The sequence below is a fragment of the Manacus vitellinus genome, unplaced genomic scaffold, assembly GCF_001715985.3.
Source record: "Manacus vitellinus isolate BGI_N305 unplaced genomic scaffold, ASM171598v3 scaffold_7_pilon, whole genome shotgun sequence".
NCBI lineage: Eukaryota > Metazoa > Chordata > Aves > Passeriformes > Pipridae > Manacus > Manacus vitellinus.
Window position 1 is genome coordinate 28634265 of NW_021940813.1, and position 21812 is coordinate 28656076.

Sequence of the window (21812 nt, forward strand, 5' to 3'; positions counted from 1 at the left end):
ACTGTTTTGGACATCTCAATGCTCAACGCCTTCTGAGTACCTGTGTGTGTACGAATCTGACAGTTGTTTATAGCAGAGAGTTCTGCATGATTCCTTAGAACCTGGCAGAAAAGGAAGGGATCTATAAACATCTTCCACTCTGTTGAACTTTCATTTAGAAAAAAACAGATAGTTTAATGAGTTAATGAGAAAATAGCTTTCAGATCTGAATAACTGCAAAGGCCAGGGGCATTTGAGGACTGGTTGTTGTAAGTGCATGAGCTCAACTGAAAGTGGCATAAAGGGGAGAGGAGTCAAAAAAATGCTACAAGCACTATATGTTTGCATTAGCAAAAAAAAAAAAATGATCTGAATACATAGGTGGCAAGAGCTGGTAAGTTCTTAAGAGATGATAAGACCAAGCAGTTTGGGGGAGACTTTTTTTAACTGATAGGCTTGGCGGGGCCCCACAAAACCAGTCTTCTCTGGGCTCTCTGGAATTTGTACTGCAGAAGTCATGCAGAACTCTCAGAACCTGATGAAGGCTGAGGAACAACAAATACACTTGGCATCAGCTTAGTCCAAGAATTCCTTTTCTCCTGCTCTCTCCAGCCACCAAAGTCAGACTCACAAGGTCTATGGCTGGGATGCCATAGGCACGAGTGAATATTTTTACAGTAGGGTTTTTTTGAGTCTAATTTACAGCTGCTAACATGTTTGGAGAACCATTCTTAACAGATTACAGCCCTGAAAACTGTCTGTTTGAAGTGCACTGATGGCCTTTTATTCGCCCTGGAGATTACTTTGATTGAACTCACTGGATGATCAGAAGAAGAACAAGTGTAAGTGCTCTGCTGGGTCAGGCTGAAGCCTGTCTTCCCTAGTATCCAGGATTCAAGAATGGCCAAGAGAGGATTCAAGGATTCATACACATTGAAAGAGAGCATGAATAAATAAGAAAAATCTCTACTGACTTTTCTCCAGTGTACTGTCCTAGCTTCTGGTGATCTGCACGACAGAAAATGCATAAGTTGACACTCAAGTTCATAGCTCACTTAAATTTTTGTTTCATAAGTTTGTGTGTTGAGCCAAATAAATAAATTATAGCATTAACGCAGTCCCATGGAATAAAATTCCATAGCCAACGTGTGCACTGTGGGAAGGAGGCCTCTCTTCTCTTTGGAGCAAAACATCCAGTCAACATTGCAAAAAATGCAATGTGGGTCAGAGAACCACCCACTGGTAACTAAGTTAAGGAGCATGCTCATCTGCTCAGGTCCTCAGGATGGAAACACTTCCCACTTTCTCTGAAGAGCTCTTTTGACATAAACTCAACTACTCTATTTTCTCATGCAGTCAGTCTGCCCAAATACAGGGTAGGTTGTGGAAATGAGGTATCTTCCTCATTCTCTGCATCTTACTGCCATGTCTGGTACTAATGTGGCAACTGAACTGCACTAGCAGTAGAGGAGGTGGAGGTAATAGATAATACATTCCATACATACATATCCTCTCTTCTGGGGATGAGAGAAGTGCCTCTTATTCAGTGGTAAATACATTAATCAGGGGCAGAACGCATCCAGAAGACTACAACGCAAGTCCCCTTATCCTGCTGTTCCCTGTGACAGGAGACGTGGAGAAAACCAACTCTTGGTATAATGTATAGGGAGCAGTGGTTCTGCAAAGGGCTGCAATTTCCTCTTTCTTCACTGTTTTGCTGTCTGAATAGGCTGAGTGAGTGAGATGTGTGAGTGGCTGGGCTAAGGGCCACCACTACACATGCAAATAAGCTGCAGGAGTTGTATTGTTGTGTGCAGCCACTCCACAGAAGAAGTATATCCAAGCAATATAGGAGAGAGGAGAATAAAAGCCAGAATAAGATGAACCTTTATTTCCTAAATAATGCATAGCTGAGCTTTTTTCCTCCTTTAAACCAGTATTTAGCTAATTATTTCTTTAATCATTTTGCTTAGAGGGATCGGGTAAGTTGAATTTTCTGAGATAGTGTGTTCAAACTCACCACAGATCTGAGAACAAGCACAAGCTCAAATTTAAGCTGAAAGCACCCTTATGAAACACAACTGGCACTCCTCAGCACAACTTCCTCCTTCTCCTTTATTTGTGCTGACAATCCCAGAGGCAGCTTGATCAATCTGACCTGTGGGAAGTGCCTGTTTCACCCCTTCATAGGAGTGCCTTCCACTGAATGAGCAACATTACCTGCATGCCTTCTTGACCAGAGATCCCCACACCAACATCTGCCACTTGAATCATGCTGACATCATTAGCACCATCACCTAAAGATGACAAAATACAGTTTTGTTGTCACTAGTAGACCAGGAACACTTAGCAGCAACAAAGCAAAGGAAAAACAGTTGTTACTGAGTTGTTACTCATGGTTGAGTAGAGTAAGGGGAGTGTGTACTAAGTGTTGGTGGCTTTATTAAGGGAGATGTGGGGTAGAAAAGGATATATCTTTGGAATATAAAGTTCAAAGGGCAAAGTTTCCAAGACATTGTGATCTTTGTAGACCTTTTTATCATAGAAAAGTAAAAATAAACCGAATCTATCTCTTTTTAGTTCAAGTATTGGGCCTGAACTGCACCAATAGTAAAACAGTGGAAGGCTGAGAATGAGCTTCTCAGTACTTTTGCTTCCTGATTAACTGTCTGCCTACAATCAGGTATGACTAAGAATTATATGTGCAAGGAGGCCTAAAGCCAATGAGGATGTGTACACAGTCCAAAAAAAAAATTTTAAAAGTAGATGAATGAAAGAAAAAGTCAAGAGACTAGGGTTTACAGTCCAAGATCTACCATTAAATCTACTATAACTGGTAGATTTAATTGGAATGGTTGCACAGTTACCACTCCTTGCTCTGCTTCCACTCATGATACCACAAGTGATAGGTGCCATAGAAAGGATACCAGAATGAGACGTATCTATTCTGAACCTCTTAAATTTACAAATGATGTACTAGTGGAAAATGAGACCCTATTAGCTGATGAGAAGACACTTGGTTTTAAACTTCAGTGGCTGAGGTGTACATCACTTCTCCCCACAGTTTCCCTGTTGTTGGCACACATAAGAGCGATATCCGATCGCCTGATGTCTTTGTGACTGTGTGACATAGCCCCGAGTTAGCTCATGTTGGTCAAAAGGAAAGATGCATACAGCTAGGCTTTTAAGCCAGAACAGGAGCTTGTGCTCAATTCCTAGGCTCAAGATGTTCAGAAAGAATGAAAATACCGGCTACCCAGTCTCCTAAAACTAGTGTTTTTAAGCATTCTGGATAATTCAAGTAAAGGAGCCAGACGTTTTTTACAACATATGCAAATGGTTATGTCCACAGTCAGTCAGCCACAGATATAAATTCAGTAGGAGGGAGGCATAATTGAGCAAGATATAATACATTAAGCATGAGGATTATGATAATCAGCACATGTTTGGTGATGAGGGTGTGACACGAGTCTGGCAATTATTATATGTACTTAGGGTTACTCATGGGCTGGTCCAACCCACATGTGTTCCTGCTATGACTAACCAATACAGGTAGATGAAAGCAAGTGTGTTTGTGACAAAATATGCTGCAATCATATTGTCTAATGCAACAAGAGCCTAAATTTCAGATAGGGAAAGAAGAGCTGGTTGACTTTTCTTGTGTAAAAATCATGGAAACATGGAAGACCATGTCAAATTTAAGACAGGCTGACTGACCCTTCGCCAATTGAGTGATTAGCTGGGAAGAAGGGTAGGTGTTGGCATGATGTCAGTCGTAAATCCACTCTCTGTACTAACGAGGCCAAGTCATACCCTGTGCTGTATGGCTGATCTGTGACAAAAAACACAGAACCTTGAGTTTAAGCATGATTGGACGAAACAGTACTGAGCATAGCATTTTTTCTGTGCAATACAGTGATTGCAAAATGGTGCTTTGCACAGCATCAGCTAACCCAGGTCTTCACAACTGTGTTCAGACATGTCAAAATCTCATAGCATACCTGGGTTCTGATTACCTAACTTCTGTAGGATGAAATCCCAAATACTACTTCAGAGTTCTATCTTGGTTTTCATTAAATAAGTTAGAATAAATATGTTAGAGCTGTCTAACATGTTTTCAGACAAAACTGGAAGGCTGTTTCAGTTGTGAGGAAGCTGGAAGGGTCCTACTGGAAGTCAAAAAAATCAAAACTCTCAAGACAGGCTAGTTTAAACTGAGGTATTTACCTATTGCCAAGGTCATTGCTTTGAGTTTGTCTCTGACTAGTTTCACTACCATGCTCTTTTGGAGTGGGGTAGAGCGACAACACAGTACTGAACGGCATCGCTTGGCTAGTGCAAGAAATTTATCTTCTAGCGTAGGTTCCAGGGCATAAGCTAGAGTCCTTCCATCAATCACTAGGCCCAAGCTGGAAAGCACAGAGGCAGAGGGTGGATAGAGAGGGGTGAACCCAACAGTCATGTTTCCAGTAGCTTCATCTATTGTGTTGTTTGAAAATTTAGACTCTACGCATTGCAGACACTGTTCCAGCAAGACAGCACATGTCTCCTGAAAAAAAATTCAAAATAAACATGCTTGAGAGAAAGGAACATGTATTCAAAGGCTTCTGTTTGCTGCATGATTAGGCATAATGAATATGGGGAATGTGTTCTATTTGCTGCACTGCTGAAGTTATAATTTCTAAAAATTTTCTTTTCTATTTGCTCCAAACACAATTCTTGCAGAAGTTATGACAACAATAAGGAGTAGAAAGGCTTAAAATCTAATTCTTCTTTAACATGCAGTATTGTATGCTAAACTTATTTCTTTTAGCTCCTTCTCAGAATAACAGTGCTGGGAAATGATATATAATTGGTACTAAGTTAAGTATGGTGATGAACACCATTATGTATACGCCCACAACTCAGATCAAAGTGTTATGCATAGTTAAAGGCCAATTAAAGGTTATTTAAGAGCTTAATTCTCTCTCCTAGCCATACTTAACTAAAAGATGTTATTGAGAATATATGAACATTTAAAAGAAATGCTATTTGTCTTACAGCAAAGTATGACTTACAAGAAAAAAACATGGAAAATTAATTTACCAGTTCAGTTGATAACTCAAGAACCGAAAATGCTGTTATCTTTTCTTCCTTTTTGAAAGAAATTGGAGCTGGATACTGATGGCCTACCTCTCCTCTGCTGATCTGTAGTCCAACTTTATCACCTCATTTAAGGACTATAGCACTATCAGTCTGGTTCCTTGTATGTTAGACTGTATCAGTAACCAATTTGTGACTGTCTGCTTGCAAGGAGTTGAGCACAGAAAAGATCAGTAATTCAGAAGGATTAGAAAAGGTATATTAGGAAGCAAGGCATTACTGTAGATGTGGTTTTCTGCCTCTCAGTGTTAGCATCGAGATTTAAGTATTGCTTCTATCTCCAGAGAAAAAGCCACCTGAGAAAACATGAATGACTGAGTTATCTAAATACTACATATCAGTGGCAAAAAATAAAGCACAAATTCTCAAGAGGTTATCAACTGCTTTTTTCCTCAACATGTGTTTAATAACAGGCCTTTTAGACCCATTAGTACCAATAAACAAAACTAGAAATGTTTTGAGAATGCATACCAAAGACAGGCATTTATGCTGCTATGGCATATTTTCACTCATGGTGGAATTCACTATACAAAGTTACATATCTTCAGTAAATTTATGATACATGAGACTATGATTTAGAAGTACGATTCACTGAAAAGTATTCAAAGACGTGTCCTACCTGAAAATTATGGACGAAGCAGGAAAAGAAGAAAAAAAAAAAGAGGGAAAGGAAAAAAAGCCATCAAATTTTTAGTTGTACAAATTGAAAATAAGGCAAAACTAGTTCATTGGTAAACTTGTATATTGGATCTGCTTACTGGTGATTCAGCATTCAAAGTGATGATTTCTTCATCGTGATCTAGTAGCTTGCAGGCATATGCGATATTAACAGCTGTTTCTTGCTTGTCTCCAGTAAGAACCCAAATCTGCAACCCAGCTTTGCGCAAGTTTGCAATGGTTTCTGGAACACCATCCTGTAAACGGTCTTCAATGCCAGTGGCACCTAAGCATATAAAGAAAGTGAAATATTCTCTATTAAATGAACACTTAGGGTTCCCCAGTTCCCCTGAAATTGTAAGCTTGAATTTTAAAAAAAAACAAAACAAAACCAAAACAACCAGCAGTCATTTTTACTGGGAAACAGCTAAATTACCAATGGTTGCAAGATTTGGGCAGCTTTTTGGGGCTATTGAGAAAGAGGAGAGGAAAGTAGCAGGGGTAAACCCTTGCATCAAGAGTCAGCAAATCTAGAATTCAAAACTTCAAAAGCAACTTGTTGCCACTTCTAGTCCCAGAGGTTCACAAGGCTTATTGTCTCTATGCTCTGTGCTATCTTCATCATTTCTTCTGGATGTTGCTAGAGAAGGCATTGGTTCTCAGAGATATTTCAGTTCTTAAGGGTCCTTAAGACCCTTTTCTCAGTGAGAAGAGGCTGCGTCACTAGAGATTTCTCCTTTTTGAAGGGGAATGACAGCAGGACTGCACCTTGGCAACAGCACATTAGGCTGCAGACATAAACCTTCTCCTGCCTTGTTGCTGCTCATTGCTCTTGCAGAAAGACACTAGTGGCCAAATGAGATATAGCAGAAAATAAATCATAAATCTGTTGGCCATGATGAGAAAGTAAAATGTGTCTTTTTCATGCTTTCACTGTATCTTTTCACCTGTTTATAAGAGGTTGGGTCTCTTTTTTATGCTTACATAAATCAATTGACAGAGACAAGATTTTCATATATATGAAAAGCGGTAAAAAGCCACTCAGGACCAAGCTCAGTGTAACCACTGATACATCAGTGCTCCACTGAGTGTCAGAGAGATTTCAATGTGAGGAAATGCAAGCCTAGCTACTAGAGAGTGAGGAGGTGACAGACATGCAAACTACCTGGAACAACAGGAAAACCAAAATAAACTTTTCTCAGCTATTTATTATTCCTATGGTTGTTCCTTGAAAAAAAACCAATTAACAATAGAAGTCCACCAGTCATTTATGTGAAAACACATTCTTAGGGCAATGTTGGGAAAGCTATTATTATCCAAACTGAGGAAAATATATTCCTTTTCCAGTCTCACTTCTTATTCCCACAACCTAATCATAACTGATCATTGCAAGATACAACCCACAGTATGAGGTTCTTGGGGAATGACTGAGCTGATAGTTTACTACTGGCTAGAGCTCACTTGTTTTTCTGGCAGCTCAATTTCACTTTTTTTTTTTCACCCTAGAGTGCAGCCAGCACCAACAGGTACAACCATGGTGGAATGTTTTTCATAGAATCATAGAATCATCTGGGTTGGAAGGGACCTCCGAGATCGTCAAGTCCAACCCTTGATCCACTACCGCCGTGGTTGCTAGACCATGGCACTAAGTGCCACATCCAGTCTTATCTTAAAAACCTCCAGGGACTAACCACTTCCCTGGGCAGCCCATTCCAAAGCCTGAGCAGCCCATTCCAATGCCTGATTGGCATTGATTACTGTGGTCCAAATTAGGCAACTCATGCCCCCCTTTAAGTCAGGAGAGAGTACCAGACACTTCAAGGCACGATTCATCTAACCCTAAAGTGGATATCTAAGACAGATCAAATGAACTGCACTTTCTTTTTTTGTCTCTCCATTGGCTGTATGTCGAGCCTTAGAGATCTGTATTAGAGAGATCAAAAGTTGGGTGAGGTGGATCTGTCTCCCAGAGACAGGTATGTTGGCAATTAGTGAAGGTTGTTTTCTTTGACAGTGTTGTGGCTGTCCCAGTTTCTTCGCCAGACAAAGCAGCTGGATGCATGGAGTAATAGTGACTATACATACATTTTAGAATCTTTCAACATCTCAGCTCAGAAAAGTATGAGCAATACTTTTTACATACACTGATTTTAACTGCAAACCCTTGCCACAGAACACACAGGCCCTGAGTGCATGTGCTGAGAATGATGTGTATGAGAGTTGATGCCTCTCACAAATGCAGTTTATGAGCCTTGCTTTATGCATGTCTCTGGTGTCCCTGGAGTCATGGAAGTCTCTGACATGTTGAAGCGGCACTAAGCTAATGAAATTCTGTAGACAGTTTGGGCCAAGTCCTCCTCTTGTTTAGAGCAGCAGTTCCCATTTATGATATTATGTCAAATTCATCCCTGGTATACTCCACTCATTTCACTAGTGATAAAATGACGGCAGGAGCAAGGAATACAGGGTATGTCTGCTATGTTAATTATATCCCATTCCTTTGTTATCCCATTCCTATGTTAATTATATCCCATCCTTCATGTGATGCTTCACATGACAGCCACGATAAAGTCCCAAAGAAGCCAATTTCTGTACTGTCAGAAACAATTTAAGGGAAAGAACAGATTTCATAGCCAAGCTTCCAGAAATTTTATCACATTTTAATTTCATGTCCAGCTCTCATTTCATTACCTAAGAGATGCAGATTCTTCTCTATCCGCAGTGCAGACTGAAACAGAAGCTCTTCGCGATTTTCAATAGAGGATTCTGCTTCTAAATGAGTTTTTAACCAACAGGCATACTCTTCTTTGCTGAGAACCTATTTAAGAGTATGTGAGGGCACAGTCAATGTGATGCAGAGGCATTCATACTTTACTGAATAAAATGAAAGAGAAGTTATGAATCAAGAACAATAAATTAATAAGTGCCTTCAGTAATCTTTGTCAAGACTCTCCTTAAAAGCAAACTAAAAGGCTTCATTTACTTACTCTTTTTGCGATACAGAGAGTCCGCAGCCCATCTACAGCATACAGATTAAGGTAATTCTGAGTTTTGCTTCGGATTTTTTTTTGATGTTTGCCCTGAGGGTCATCTAGATAAGAAGAAAAAAATAAATTAGATTGAAAAATAACAGCAGTTGAATGGCCTCAGAGAATAAAAACTTGTATACAGTACTCATTGTACCAGCATTTTATGACTGATACTTTTAAAGAGCTGTTGATGTTTCCTGGGAAACTCAAGTAAAACATTCCATTTGAAAAAAAAATAATCCTTTTGTTCTATCTTTTCTGTCTTCCCTCTTCAAAAAAGTCACTGTGAATGTATGTGAGAAAGACCTTCTTTTTATTACTCCTTAAGTATTTCTTTGGCTTGAATATTTTAAGAAATCATGATAATGTTCACAGCAAACAATAATGTTAGAAATAGAAGTATGATTTCACATACACTACTAGTAAACACTTTTCCACAGCTCCTAATGTGCAGAAAAATGACAGTTAAAAATAGCACTTACTTTTTCACCAAGGTTAATATTTCAAAAGAAGAGGAAACAGTGCTCTGTTTTGTGCAGTGCTCTGTTTTGTATATGTAAGTGCATGAAGGTCCTTCTGTCCATTAGTGCTGTATTAATACTACCTATCAGCCTGAATCATCGCAAGAAGTTCTGGGTATGACTATGATTTTTAGAAGAGAATTTACATGCAGAGAGCTCAGAGATAGTTTCTACCTTGCATACATCAGCACAACTTCCACTTACCTTTACTCTTCATTTAAAGTCATTTGTAAGAACTCAAAACCAGGACTGAGCATCTGTTTATTTTCTCTCTTTAGCTGGGATTGGTTCAATGTGCTCCAGCACAAACACATATGTGTATTCCAAACTGGGAGCTTGGAATCCCAATATTCTGGTTTTTGTTCCATTTATATCAACCACGTATCTAAACATTTCACTCACTGTATAGCTATTTCCTCACCTTTAAGGACTATCCTATCCTCTCCAGACCTGTAAAGCTGGGAGTGTACATACTAGTTGTTCCTAAGGGACTCTGTGAAGATTGTGTTATTTTCTGCATACCTTCATTTCAGTTCCATCTCTGATTAAGGTCATGTGGTGAATACTGAAAGGAATATTCTCATGGGCCTGTCAACCTATCTATTAATGCCACCTATGCTATCACTGTTGATTTTCTCAAAGGGACAATATAGATATTCTATTACAGAAGAACTTCCCTACAAATATTATTTGCAACTGGAAAGTCTTTTCTTACACTATAGCTTTCAGCTCCAACACACACCACCAGCTTACTTCATAAGCTATTAAAACAGCTCACAACTAGATTCTGCTGCAACAGAAAGTGGAATATGCATATACAGAACTAGCAGCCTAACACAGTTTCATTTAGCTTCTTTTCTACTTGTGCATGATAATCTTTTTGGCATATGTGACTTTGCTGTGTAATATAAGAAACTTTTTTTTCTGGAAGAAGTACTGCAGCAAACCTTCTTCAAGACTTCCTGTATTAGTGAGTTATCTTTTTTAACTTTAGAACAATAAAGCAGGCAAACATTCTTCCTAATTTATTGTGATACCTTACCATTCTAGAGAAAAATGCCATATTTTTTGCACATCCCATATGGGAGTGGCTTATTTCAGTGGCTCACTGATTCTAAATGATGAAAACTTCAATAGGTGCTTAAACACATCAAAAGTTGTTTCTTTCCCTTTAAGGTTACGTGGTGTTAATCACTTCAGATCCATCTGAATACCATGGGTGCTAATGCATGCATTGATCATAATGTCAAATGCTTATACCTCCTTCAATGAACAAAGACAGTAATTCTCTACAAGTAGAGATGTGCACACCATTTTCTGTGCGAATTCTCAATTCCAGTGTGGAAGGTTGCATCTCCCTCCTTCACCAGCAAACCAATGACAGCTAAACCCCCTTCTAGCTGCTCGTGTGCCTCATCAGTCCTACCCTGAGATTTATCTTGTGCTCTGAAGTTAGAAGTTAGGGGGGAAGGAATCTCTTGCAGACAAAACCCAGCTGTGGAGATCCTTTTTATCTGGGATGCAGTGTCTATGCTGAGCAGTGTGACCACATGCACCCTGTCAGTGAAAAGCAGCAAGTAAATCTTCTCAAGAAAAATGATGGAGCACTGGTGGCCTTCTGCTTGCTTCATTTCCTTCCATAATCTCAAGCTGCAGAAAGCCAGCCCAGTCATTGTTTTCTCAATGGCTTATGTTCACAGTTCCTGTGCGAGCTGGGTATTGACTCAAACAGTAACTTTCTTATTTATGAACACAGTGTCTGTTGAGATAAAGTAAAAATAATACACTCTTGGGAATAATTTCAAGGCTTTTGGAAATATTTGTACGCTATCAGAATACATCAGGTTCACAGTCTTAACTAGATATACAGGCAGAGCAAATGGAGTCAATTCATAAACATTCTAAGTTCTGAAGTTCATAGTGATTTACACTTTTCTGTAAGACACAAATGAAGCTAAAACATAATACTTCTGATTTTGGGCTCTTCCTCATGTCATATTTTAAAATACTCTTCCTCCCAAACAGGCACTTCTGTATCTAACAGGACCCAGTCATGCCATGTGGTGTTTGAGCTGGGAGATTATGGAAACAGTGTTGCCTCGGTCCTTCAGTCGAAGGGCACAAATACTCCGAAGTCTGAAGATACAGGTTTGACTGGTGTAGAGTTCACATGTCCCTGAAGCACTAAGAGCAAAGAGCAAGCTGTGGGATTGTCATGTCAATTCACTTATCGGAATTTCCTTGAAATGATAAATGCCTGAATTCTCGTAGCATTACATCTCCTCTCACACTCATGTTTCACTGTCACCAGAGAACACGGATGAAACCAGTGACACATCCTACAATATAGATAATAGCCACAGCATAAATCATCTGAGGCTCCCTTTACCTGGAAAAGATCTCTCTGTAAGGGGAAAAAGATGCCATACTCGAGGGAACAAACAACACATCCACTGACATTAGGATACTGAAGGCAGAGACTGCGAATTCAGTTCCAGGAGTGAAAGCTGCTCAAGACAAATGTCAAAAGTTTTTCAGACAGATCTGCTGAAACATACAGAATTACTGAAGCCAGCAGTGGCTTAAGAGGACTAGAAAGCAAGGGTAACTGCTTATCATGTTCTAGTGGCCGCACTTTACATTGTTTGCAAAAGCAAAGTATACTAAAACTTATAGTTCAGTTTGGGTTAAAAATGAAAAAAAAAACCAAACAAAAAACCTCCAAAAAACCAAAATCAAACAAAAACACTCGCACAGTTTCACAGCCACCTTGAATTTGATTGCCTGTAATGATGGTGGAATTTGTATTTGCCCAGCTACAGAAATTGCTCATTCCCACACTGACCTTCAGGAACTCTGCTTCCCCCTCTCTGAAGTATACCACCTTTGATAACGTTGTTGTTTGCTTTTCTGACTGGTTTTACTGTTCTTACCCAGGTGGGTCCTAGACCTGCTTGAAATTTCTCTGAAAATTCCTTGATCCATTGAATCTACTGTTAATGGACACTGAAGCTTCAAATGTAGTCTGTTATATGGTGATAAAATATTTAAGATTTGGCATAAAATAATTTCTTCTTTTCCTTTTAAAATTCAGTTCCCATTCTGAGAACTCATTTCCAAACATTATTTTCTAGGTATATTATTAGAAATTCTCAGTGCTACAAATTCTGCATTAGTATTAGTACTTTGGAGGGAAACAAGTTTCCACAGATGCTCTATGTGCCTTCTGTGATATCAGATCTTTGCTAGAAAATTATTCATGAATACTTTGTTTTTAGTTAAGGACAAGTTGTTCTTAATTTTTCTGGCTCAGCTTTGATTAATATGGTTGTAAACAGAACACTAATGCCAAACTTTTCTGTATTTCACTGAACTAAAATTACACAGTGTAAGTCTTTCACAATTGTTTACTCCAATTAATGTCAAAGTAACCACAAAGTCAATGTGTTAGTCAAACATGGGAAGTACCTCTAGCACTTTTGGGCTCTGTCCATACATACTGGGGTAATCTTTAAACACTGGATGAAATTCAGGGTTGAAAATACAGTAAGTTAGATGCAAACTGATTAATGCAAACTGATTAATGCAAACTGAAACCAGTGTGTCTCTGAAAGCTTACAGAGTTCTTCTGGAATCCAACTGATTACAATTAGTAGCTATTTAAAGTTGTCCCTGTTTCATATGACATCCGGGTGCTGGAGAATTCTCCGTTCTTTAGGGAAGTTTTGGGTTCACATCTACTGCTAGTCAACTATGTATTTGAAGCCAAGATTTCTTGTCTGAACAGCATCTCTCCTTCTTTTGCCACAATCTTTTTGTTTTGATGGCTGATTGATTCAGTAGTCCTTTAGCAGCATAGTCAAACACATATAAATGTGCTTATTTATGCAACACATTGCAACAAAAGAATGTAAAGATTCACAAATGAAACAGAGGGAATCTGCAATAGGAAGTGCTTGGGTTTCATATAAAATACTTAACTGTCCAAGCACCGGCAGTCAGGTTTTCCTGACAAATGCAAAATACTTTGGAAAGTTTCAATAAATTCTCTCAAAATAAAATTTGCTAGTAGAAGGTCTTCTACAGAAATTATTTTGACTTATTCTTGTGAGGTAAGGAACCCTCAATTTGTTGCAGAAAATTTACTATAATAGCAAAATATTATAAAAGAATAGAGACAGCTGCCATTCTACCATTCACTACATTCACAACAAAAGCAGGCAGGTCTACTTGCTAGAGAAGGCAATAAGATATGATGACATCTTCAGCAGTTAAAGAGAACTGCCTCACGCCCCCAGCCCCACTCCAAAGGTAAGTAAGAAGTGTACCTGAAGAGCAGGGTAGAAGAAGATCCATAATAACTGAATCTGCTCCTTTAGTGTAAACATTTATTTCATCTGTGAGAGGATGCCTGACCACTACTGACATCCTCTTCCTGACGGAATCAAAGCCCAATGTATGTAATACTTCAAAGCTTAAGGTTCCCAGGTGAGGTAGCTCCACTGATACCTGGTCAGACAGCCTTCCAACCAGAGAACAGTTATATGCCCTTGCTGCATAGACAAGAGCAGCTTCATCTGGACTCTCTGCTTCATAACGGAGTTCTCCTTCCTCAGGTGCACTCCTCACAGCTGTCCTGCCTTGCTGGGAGCTGTAGCCATTGTTATTTATCTGCACAGAGTATGCCAGCTTCTCGTCCAGTTTTATTAAAGTGCTCTCTGTAGATGTAGATGAAAGCACACTTAACCCAAATCTGTGCATTGATTTGCTTGTAGCTAGACTAGATGAACTGCTGCTGTTAGATCCAGAGGTCAAGCGACTTGGAGTGAATCTTCGTATGAAGTCTTCAATGGTTTTTACTGGAGATTTTAGTTCAAATCGGTCTCTAACCTTGAGAAGTTAAAAAAGAAAAATGAAAACCAACAATGAACAAACCCCAAAGAAAAGCTATAGAAGAATTCTGACATGGATATTCAGTCTAACCATCTCCAGCTAAAGAGCAGAATTTCTTTGAGAGCAAAAAGTAATGGTATTTGTATTTTGAGAAAGGAAAGTAAATGGACAAAACTGACTCAACACAAATAAAACCCCAGACTTACTAGAACTTCAGAATTGTACCTGTGTGTGAAAGCACATGCTTCTATTAAAACTGTTTTTTCTTCTTTCACCTCCTCAGCTATGACTGATGGATAGTCTATCAATGTCGCACCACCAACACCATCAGTAGTGTATACTAAAAGCTACCATTAATATGAAACATAGTCATTCTTTGTGCATATTCAGTGAAGGTATTAAAAAAATAAAAGTTCATGCAAGATTTTTCTAATGAGAAGTGTGGTATCAGGAAAGTTTTACGAAAATATGCCAATCTTGACAACATTCTCAATAGACACATGTTGAGATAAATAATTCCCCTGTCTTACCTTTCAGCATCAAAGCATTTTCCTTCAGTTTTATCATTCATGTCAGTTTACATAATTCTGTTCTACAGATACTATAGTATTAACAGTAATAGCATATTCATAGCAACATACATTATATTATTGTATAACAGTGTAGCATTCCTGAAACAGCAGAATTGAGCATTCTCCAAATGTTTCCTTGGCACAAAACCACATCATTTTGCAGACTAGTTCACTTCTTACTCCAATCTGGAACAGAAGCAAATTGTAGAATTTTCTCCAGAATGGAAATTCCAGCTGCTGGCAAGCATTAATATTACATTCCATTATAGTTCTGTGTTACAGATCATCTTGGGATTGCATTCTTGAAATTCTCATTCATCAATGACACTGGTTTAGGCCAATTTAAGCAGTAATGATCACTATTTCTCATAATGAGCTTAAGATGCATCTTATATAATTTGAAAGTTTTAAGTGATGTTTTTCAAGTATATTCTCTTTTTAAAAGTTTTAAAAAATGTGTCAGCCTTTTCTTAATTTAATCCATACATATGAAATATTCACTGACAGCCTATGTCCTTTTCTGGTAAGTCTTGAACATTTACAAATCAGTTTCCATACACACAGACATATTTATGCTTATTAAATAAATACGTTACAGTACAAGAAATCAGGGAAGTTTCAGAAGTACCTTGAAACTGTTGATGAAAGCATATCTTACCATGGATGTAAGTGAAATAGCTGACATACTCTATTCAGCTAATGCTTCACTAAACCCTTTGAGTCACACAGTGGTTCTACAAGTCTTCTCGCAACTAGTTTTAGTTGTCCCTCACTAGAACAGGAGGTTTTAGTTTCCCTAGCTTACAAGATAAATTAGTATCAAGACAAAAGAAGCTCAAACTCTCTTTTTCTGTTTCTTTAACCCACCTTCTGTCGGGGCTGATTCGGTGCAGTAACCACAACTGTATTACATATAGTCAAAGCTATGAAGAAGTCAAAAACGTCACATAGTTCTGGACTCAGATGGGATAATGGCTGTTCATGGCTCCTCATGACCTCCAGATGCTTTGCACATTCATTCACCTTTTCTAACAACCTTGGGTCAGGTGTAATGTCCTTTTCCTAAGAATAAATAGCAGTGTTTAATATTCTGTGATTCTGCAAATTTCCAAAGCAGCAACAAGAAATTAAAACATCCAAAGCAGTGTCAATCTCAAGAATTTTGTAGTGGCTTTACACCACAGAGCAGAGGTGAGAAGAACTGTAAGACACCCATTCTAGACAATAAACAGTTAACAGTGAGCCTACTGGTAGAAATGGAAATGTGAGTAATGTGTTACTAACTTTTTCACTACAGATAATTATAACAGCAATATTTATCTACTTTGGAGGGAGTGGATAGGAGAAGAGTTACATACTAATTTTCCTCCCTCTCTCCTGTCTAATTCAAGACATATATTATCTATTACTAAAGAGTGGTACACTACAGAGACCAAAAGTGTGGAAAAAATAGACAGCAATGACATTTAAAGCTTGGCCTTACATCAGAACAATAAAATGAAACCATCTTCGATTATTTGTTAGAGAACAACAACCATCCACACATTTGAAGTTAATTCACGTGGGTTTTTTACATTGAAACACAGAGCACTTTCAACTTTATTTCATCAGTACTTTCCACTTATTTAATATATTTCTTGTGAGAGCAAGCTCCAGTACTTCTTAACACAGGCAGAGGCAAAGATACAAAAGATTAAAAGATAAACTGATCTAAGCCTCTTTTCTCAGTAGAATTTTATCTCCTGATGCTCAGCAGTTGATGAATATGAGTAACCACAGAACCCCATGTGTAAAAACTGCAGCTTGGAATTTTATCAAAAGAGCTTACTCCTGACTGAAATCAAGAAGTTCCAGTAGTGCAAACAGCATCTTTCAATTGTCCATATTTGTAATTTGCTTTAAGGGTGAATTTGTGTTAACAGTGCAACAATGCAAACCCCCTAGATAGACAAGATTTGGCTTCCCTCCTCTCTTATTACCATTCAGCTCATGTAAAACTCCTACAGAATTACAATAGTATAAAATAAACAAAACGAAGTTGCAAGGACATTAACTCACCATCATTTTGAAATGTAAAGATTTTTACCTTTTAAAATACAACACATGCAAACGTTTGATAACCACTGAAACACAGTAAAAATTATGTTATGGTGTATGTCAACAGTGTCTGAGAATTGAAATACATAGTGTCCACCCCAGCACTTGCTAGTTTTAAAATCCTCAGACAAAAGAGAAAAGAGGCATATGCAGAACAATTAGAGCCCTTGACCTCAAACCTTACGCAACTTTCAGCTTCTGTAGATAAAAGCAAGGCATAAATTTTCTTTCCAAAATCAAGGTGTAACTAAACCCAAAGGTTTCAGATTGTCTTTACCTTCAGCTTGTTCCCACAGGAAAGGTATTTAGATAAGATCTATGCCAACGTTTGATTGTTTTTGTACAAACAGCTGTGACTGCAGAAGCAAAAACACCAAAATGAAGTCTATAAGAAGTACATAATGTGTTACAGATTTCTTTACCTTTTTTTTTTTTAGAACAGAGTTCTATTAAAAGATTCAGGACATTGTGCATTTAGTTCTCATGACTTACCATTGGGCTACTGAATGCAGTGTGCTTTGAGAGTATGCTTGCTCTTTTTGCTTCAGCCCTGCTACCTGTGCGCCGGTGGGTTTTGGTGCTCTGGCTCCTGTGTATTACTTTGATGCTCTGATGGCTGCAGATACTATCGCGCTGGGATACAGTTCCTCCTTTTGGGGCTGCCTCATCTTCCTCAGAATCAGGTTCTTGGTACATTGCTAAGCGCTTGGCTATCAGTAAAAATAAAGAGGAACAAATGTGGCTTAGAAGGAGGGAGAGGGACATCATGACTTTGTTCAACTGATCCGGTTTTAATATTATACTGTGCTTTCACAGTAATAATGAATGATTCTGTTATCAGGAGATAACAAAGTGTAGTCTTAATTGAATGGTAGTATCTAATGGAGGATACAGATAACATAATTAGAAATGTAACACAATACAGTGTCTCCCTTATCATCACACTCTGAAAGGCAGTTAGGCTTTGCAGTAATTCACTGCATTCCTACAGACTATTCCACAGCTCTGCCTGATGAAATCAACCAACTAATTTAGCCTTCACTTGCAGTATGAGTAGGAAATAAACAATCCAGAAAATTTTCCTGTCCTTTCCAACAGAATACAGAAATTTCACAGAAAGTATTTTCCAGCAAAAATGTCACATCTACCAAGAACCAGTTAACTGACATCTGAAATGTCTTCGGAACAACACATCTACAGAGCACTACTGCCTTTATTTTATATACAGAGATGAGCTACAAACAGTGTAAAAAGCCTTGTTCAAGGTCAGGGCAATCTGTTGCAGAGTGGAGACATGAACACAGGTTCTTGAATCCTAGCCTAGTGTTAAAACTACCTGGGAGTCTGTCCCTTTCTCTCTGCATGACAGGCAGGACAATGCAGCACGTAGTAGGAAAATGAGGGTACCCTCACCTGCTGCAACACTTGTTTCTATCGCCATTTGCTGCAATGGCTTACACGGAATAAAAGAGTTTTTTCAAATGATGTATCTTAGATGAATGCTTCCTCAGTCAAGAATCCAACTAAAACAATGTTAACAAACCAATTCTGGCAGTTTGTTATATAGAAATCAAAAAGAAAACAGAAAGAAGAGGTGTGAAACAGATGTGGAATCCTGCCCATCTAATGACAAGCTCTGTTTAGCTCTAACTGACAGAAAACATATTTTTTCATTCCTAAAGACCATGGGAATTTAATAATCTGGGTTATTCATTAGGCAGACAAATGCCACTTTAACGAGTATCTATTTATTCCTTCATTATGTATTAATTGAAAGGCTCTTCATTATACTTTCAAAATAATCCACACTATCCAGATATACAGTACAAGTTACATACTTGTGGCTCAGCTTTGTTTTCCCTCTCTAGTGTAACAAATTAGATTTGGTTAATAACAAATGATAAATCACTAGAATGTAGGTTAATTATTAAGGCATTTAAAAAAATAAAAGAAAAAAATGCTTTCAAAATACTTCCTGAGAAAAATCTTGCATTACATAGGGTGAGTTTGGCACAGGATCACTTTTAACTTAGCTAGCTTTACGATCAAAGAAAAACCCATCCTCACCATGCGCTACAATTTCCAAACACGTTTTAGCTGTCAGACAGCAGTTGGAGGAGTTGAAACCAGACCACACACAGTACACGGTGATAGTTTCATCAGTACAGAATCGTAAATCAGAGTTTTTTCCAGCTCCATTTGGAATATGTTAGGCTTTGTCTGAAATATGGGAAACGGGAGAGTTTCCCAGTGCTGGACATGAAAGCACACCTGGTCGTTGCTCTAACTGAATGCCCAGGTATGCAACATCTTCCATTGCACTCTGGCTCCTAATGGCAGAAAATTCAGACAATGGAGGTAGAAAGAGCCATAGACATAGTTCATTCTACCTGCACAGGCTGCTGCAACTTCTTGCACATACTTTGGGCTAGCACAGTTCTAAGCTGTCCTAGGACTCCTGCCCACTACTTTCCACTTTGTTCTGCTCTGTAAGCCTCTATTCATTTTCCCAGTGGAAATGAAGATCCCTATATTGTGAATTTAATTCAACTGATTATAGGTTTGTCTGTATAAGAAGGAATCTGCACCAAGGACCCAAAGTGATCTGCAGCATATACTAAGCACAGATCCAGGCCCTCGATCAAGATGAGAGCCAGACTGCTCACTGCTCCCCCCAGTATCACAGGTTCCTTCCAAAGAAAACCCAGGCATTCAAGGAAGAAAGGAAGGAGGGAGCCATGTGGACATCACAGTGTGTTTCTTTAGGATGATGCCTCAAAAACCAGAATGCAGCAGAACATTGAAGGGCTTTTGTCCTTCTCTGCACTGGGGAGGTATAATGGAGTGCACATCTGGGGAGATATGATGGGGTGTACATCCTGGGATGAGGCTTGTGTGAGGGCAGTGCCCAGTCCGACAGTGCAAGCTCTGCCTTCATTATCTTCTGCAGGCTCCCAGTTACATGCTGCAAACTCCAGGCTGAAAAAACATTGCTCAAGATGACACATCTCTAATGTTTTCTGCACTTTACCAAGATTTAAGATTTAAATAAATCATAGGAAAAAAACATTTTTGTGCCTCATTTTTACTAGGGCTCTCAGCAGCAAAATCAGTCTTGAGCAGAGTCAGCACGATGTGTGGACATGGCTACTGTGAGGAAAAGCATAAAAAAGGTTTGTATTTGCCTTAGGGATAATCTTTTCCCTGTAGATGCTAGACATTTGAATGGTACACTGATAGAATGTTGTGCTGCTGCATCTCATAACAGGTAATATTCCCTGGGAAAGGACTGGCTACAATTACTTACTTCAGCTTTGCAAAATGTGCTAGCCAGTTGGTCCAACTTCTTTCTGAACAGAGTTTTTTAAAAAAGGATATATTTTCTTAAATAATCATACCTAATTTAAGCTTCTGCTCTGAAAATACGTATTGAAATATAAGACCTCAAAGACCCTGAACTGAATCATTTTATTCCATGTATAAAAACTCCATGGTTAAGCAGAGAATGCATTTCATGTACAATACATTGTTATGCTTGCATACCGTATCTCTTGATTCCTCATTGCTCTTTCTTCTTTCTTGCATTACATCTAAAAATATTTTGTTTATACAACACAGCTGCTGTTTCCTAATGCAGCACTCATCTTATTTATTAGCATTATATCAACAGCATAGTCCTTTTTAGTCTATGTAATAATACCTATCTCTTGCTCTCTATATAGGTTTTCATTGTAGCACATTGATTTAATTGTTCCTGCCATTTAGAAAAAGGAGGAAAAGGGGTAGTATGAACTAGACTAGAACCTCATTTAACCAAGTCAAATGTAATTCTTTTGATACAAATGGTGTTATTTCAGTTTATACCAAAGTAAGCTTGACAACAAAAACCAGGCCTGAGCACCTTTCGACATTTTCTCAAGTGCTGTCTTACATATTATGCAGCAAGAATTAAGAAGTTTGAAGAAATAATGAAACCTGGTTCAATCATTATGCTACGGTTAGGGTTCATATTGCTTCAGCTGTGCATAGAGTGCTTCTTTGGGAACATGCTGCTCTCTCCACCCACTCAGCCCTCTCCAATTCAGAACCTTTTCCTGTGAACATGATAACCTGAAAGACATTGTTGTGGGATGCTTTTCAGTTTCAGCACTGAAAATTGATGTCCTTCAATAGAGTTTCTTATTAAGGGCAAAGACACAAACAACTTTGAAAACACAGCAATGTAATTCATGAAAGTCAAATTTTACTATGCTCCAGTTAATTTTATATTTATGGCATAAAGAAGAAACAATAATTAATACTTATTCCATTAACTCTCTTCCATCTTTCTGAAGACAACAGGAAGCTATAAATAACACTTCTGTAATAGTTGCTAAGTATTTGAAGATACATTCTTTTATTTTAAAAACCCATTTCTTTAATTTCATTTTGACTTTGCTTTTTTCTGTTTTATCTTCCATGCCTATGTTCTATGACAAGGCATCTATGACAGATACAGGGGGGATCTGTTGCCTTGGAATTTTTGATTTTTAATTTTTATTGGTTTTAGAAATAGTAATTTAGTGAATGTAGGTTTAAGACGTAGCTGTATTACATCCCTTACCCTTTAGCATAGTAGTTACACATATCCAACTCTACTACCCCACTCTATATCAATTCCCCCTAAATTCCAGCAGCATATTTAGTCTCTTTTTCAAGGCAGGTCTTCATTCTGTTTAAGAACATCTGCCCCCTGGCCTGGACAACAAGATATTACCCAGCCAAAGCAACCTTCAAACCCAGAACTTTGGAAAGCCTCCAAGGCTGAAGAAGATGAAGATAAGGAAGAGAGGGTCCTAAAACACCCCCAGACTCAATTCCCGAGGGGAGGGTTGGGGGGCGGAACGAGGCAAAGGCCGGGGGGTGGACGGACAGGGATCGGA

The 21812-nt window shown here is 38.5% G+C and overlaps 1 protein-coding gene across 1 annotated transcript in view; it reads right to left on the reverse strand.

The window, feature by feature from the left end:
- The window catches only part of ATP10A (ATPase phospholipid transporting 10A (putative)), a 116197-nt gene that overhangs the window by 11168 nt on the left and 83217 nt on the right, over positions 1 to 21812 (reverse strand). Inside the window, exons 10-17 of the mRNA XM_029964774.1 lie at positions 17383 to 17600; positions 15661 to 15855; positions 13657 to 14218; positions 8766 to 8869; positions 8470 to 8596; positions 5880 to 6064; positions 4207 to 4528; positions 2200 to 2276 (exon numbers count right to left, since the gene is read on the reverse strand). Coding sequence (XP_029820634.1) covers positions 2200 to 2276; positions 4207 to 4528; positions 5880 to 6064; positions 8470 to 8596; positions 8766 to 8869; positions 13657 to 14218; positions 15661 to 15855; positions 17383 to 17600 — 1790 coding nt within the window. The remainder of the gene's footprint in view (positions 1 to 2199; positions 2277 to 4206; positions 4529 to 5879; positions 6065 to 8469; positions 8597 to 8765; positions 8870 to 13656; positions 14219 to 15660; positions 15856 to 17382; positions 17601 to 21812) is intronic.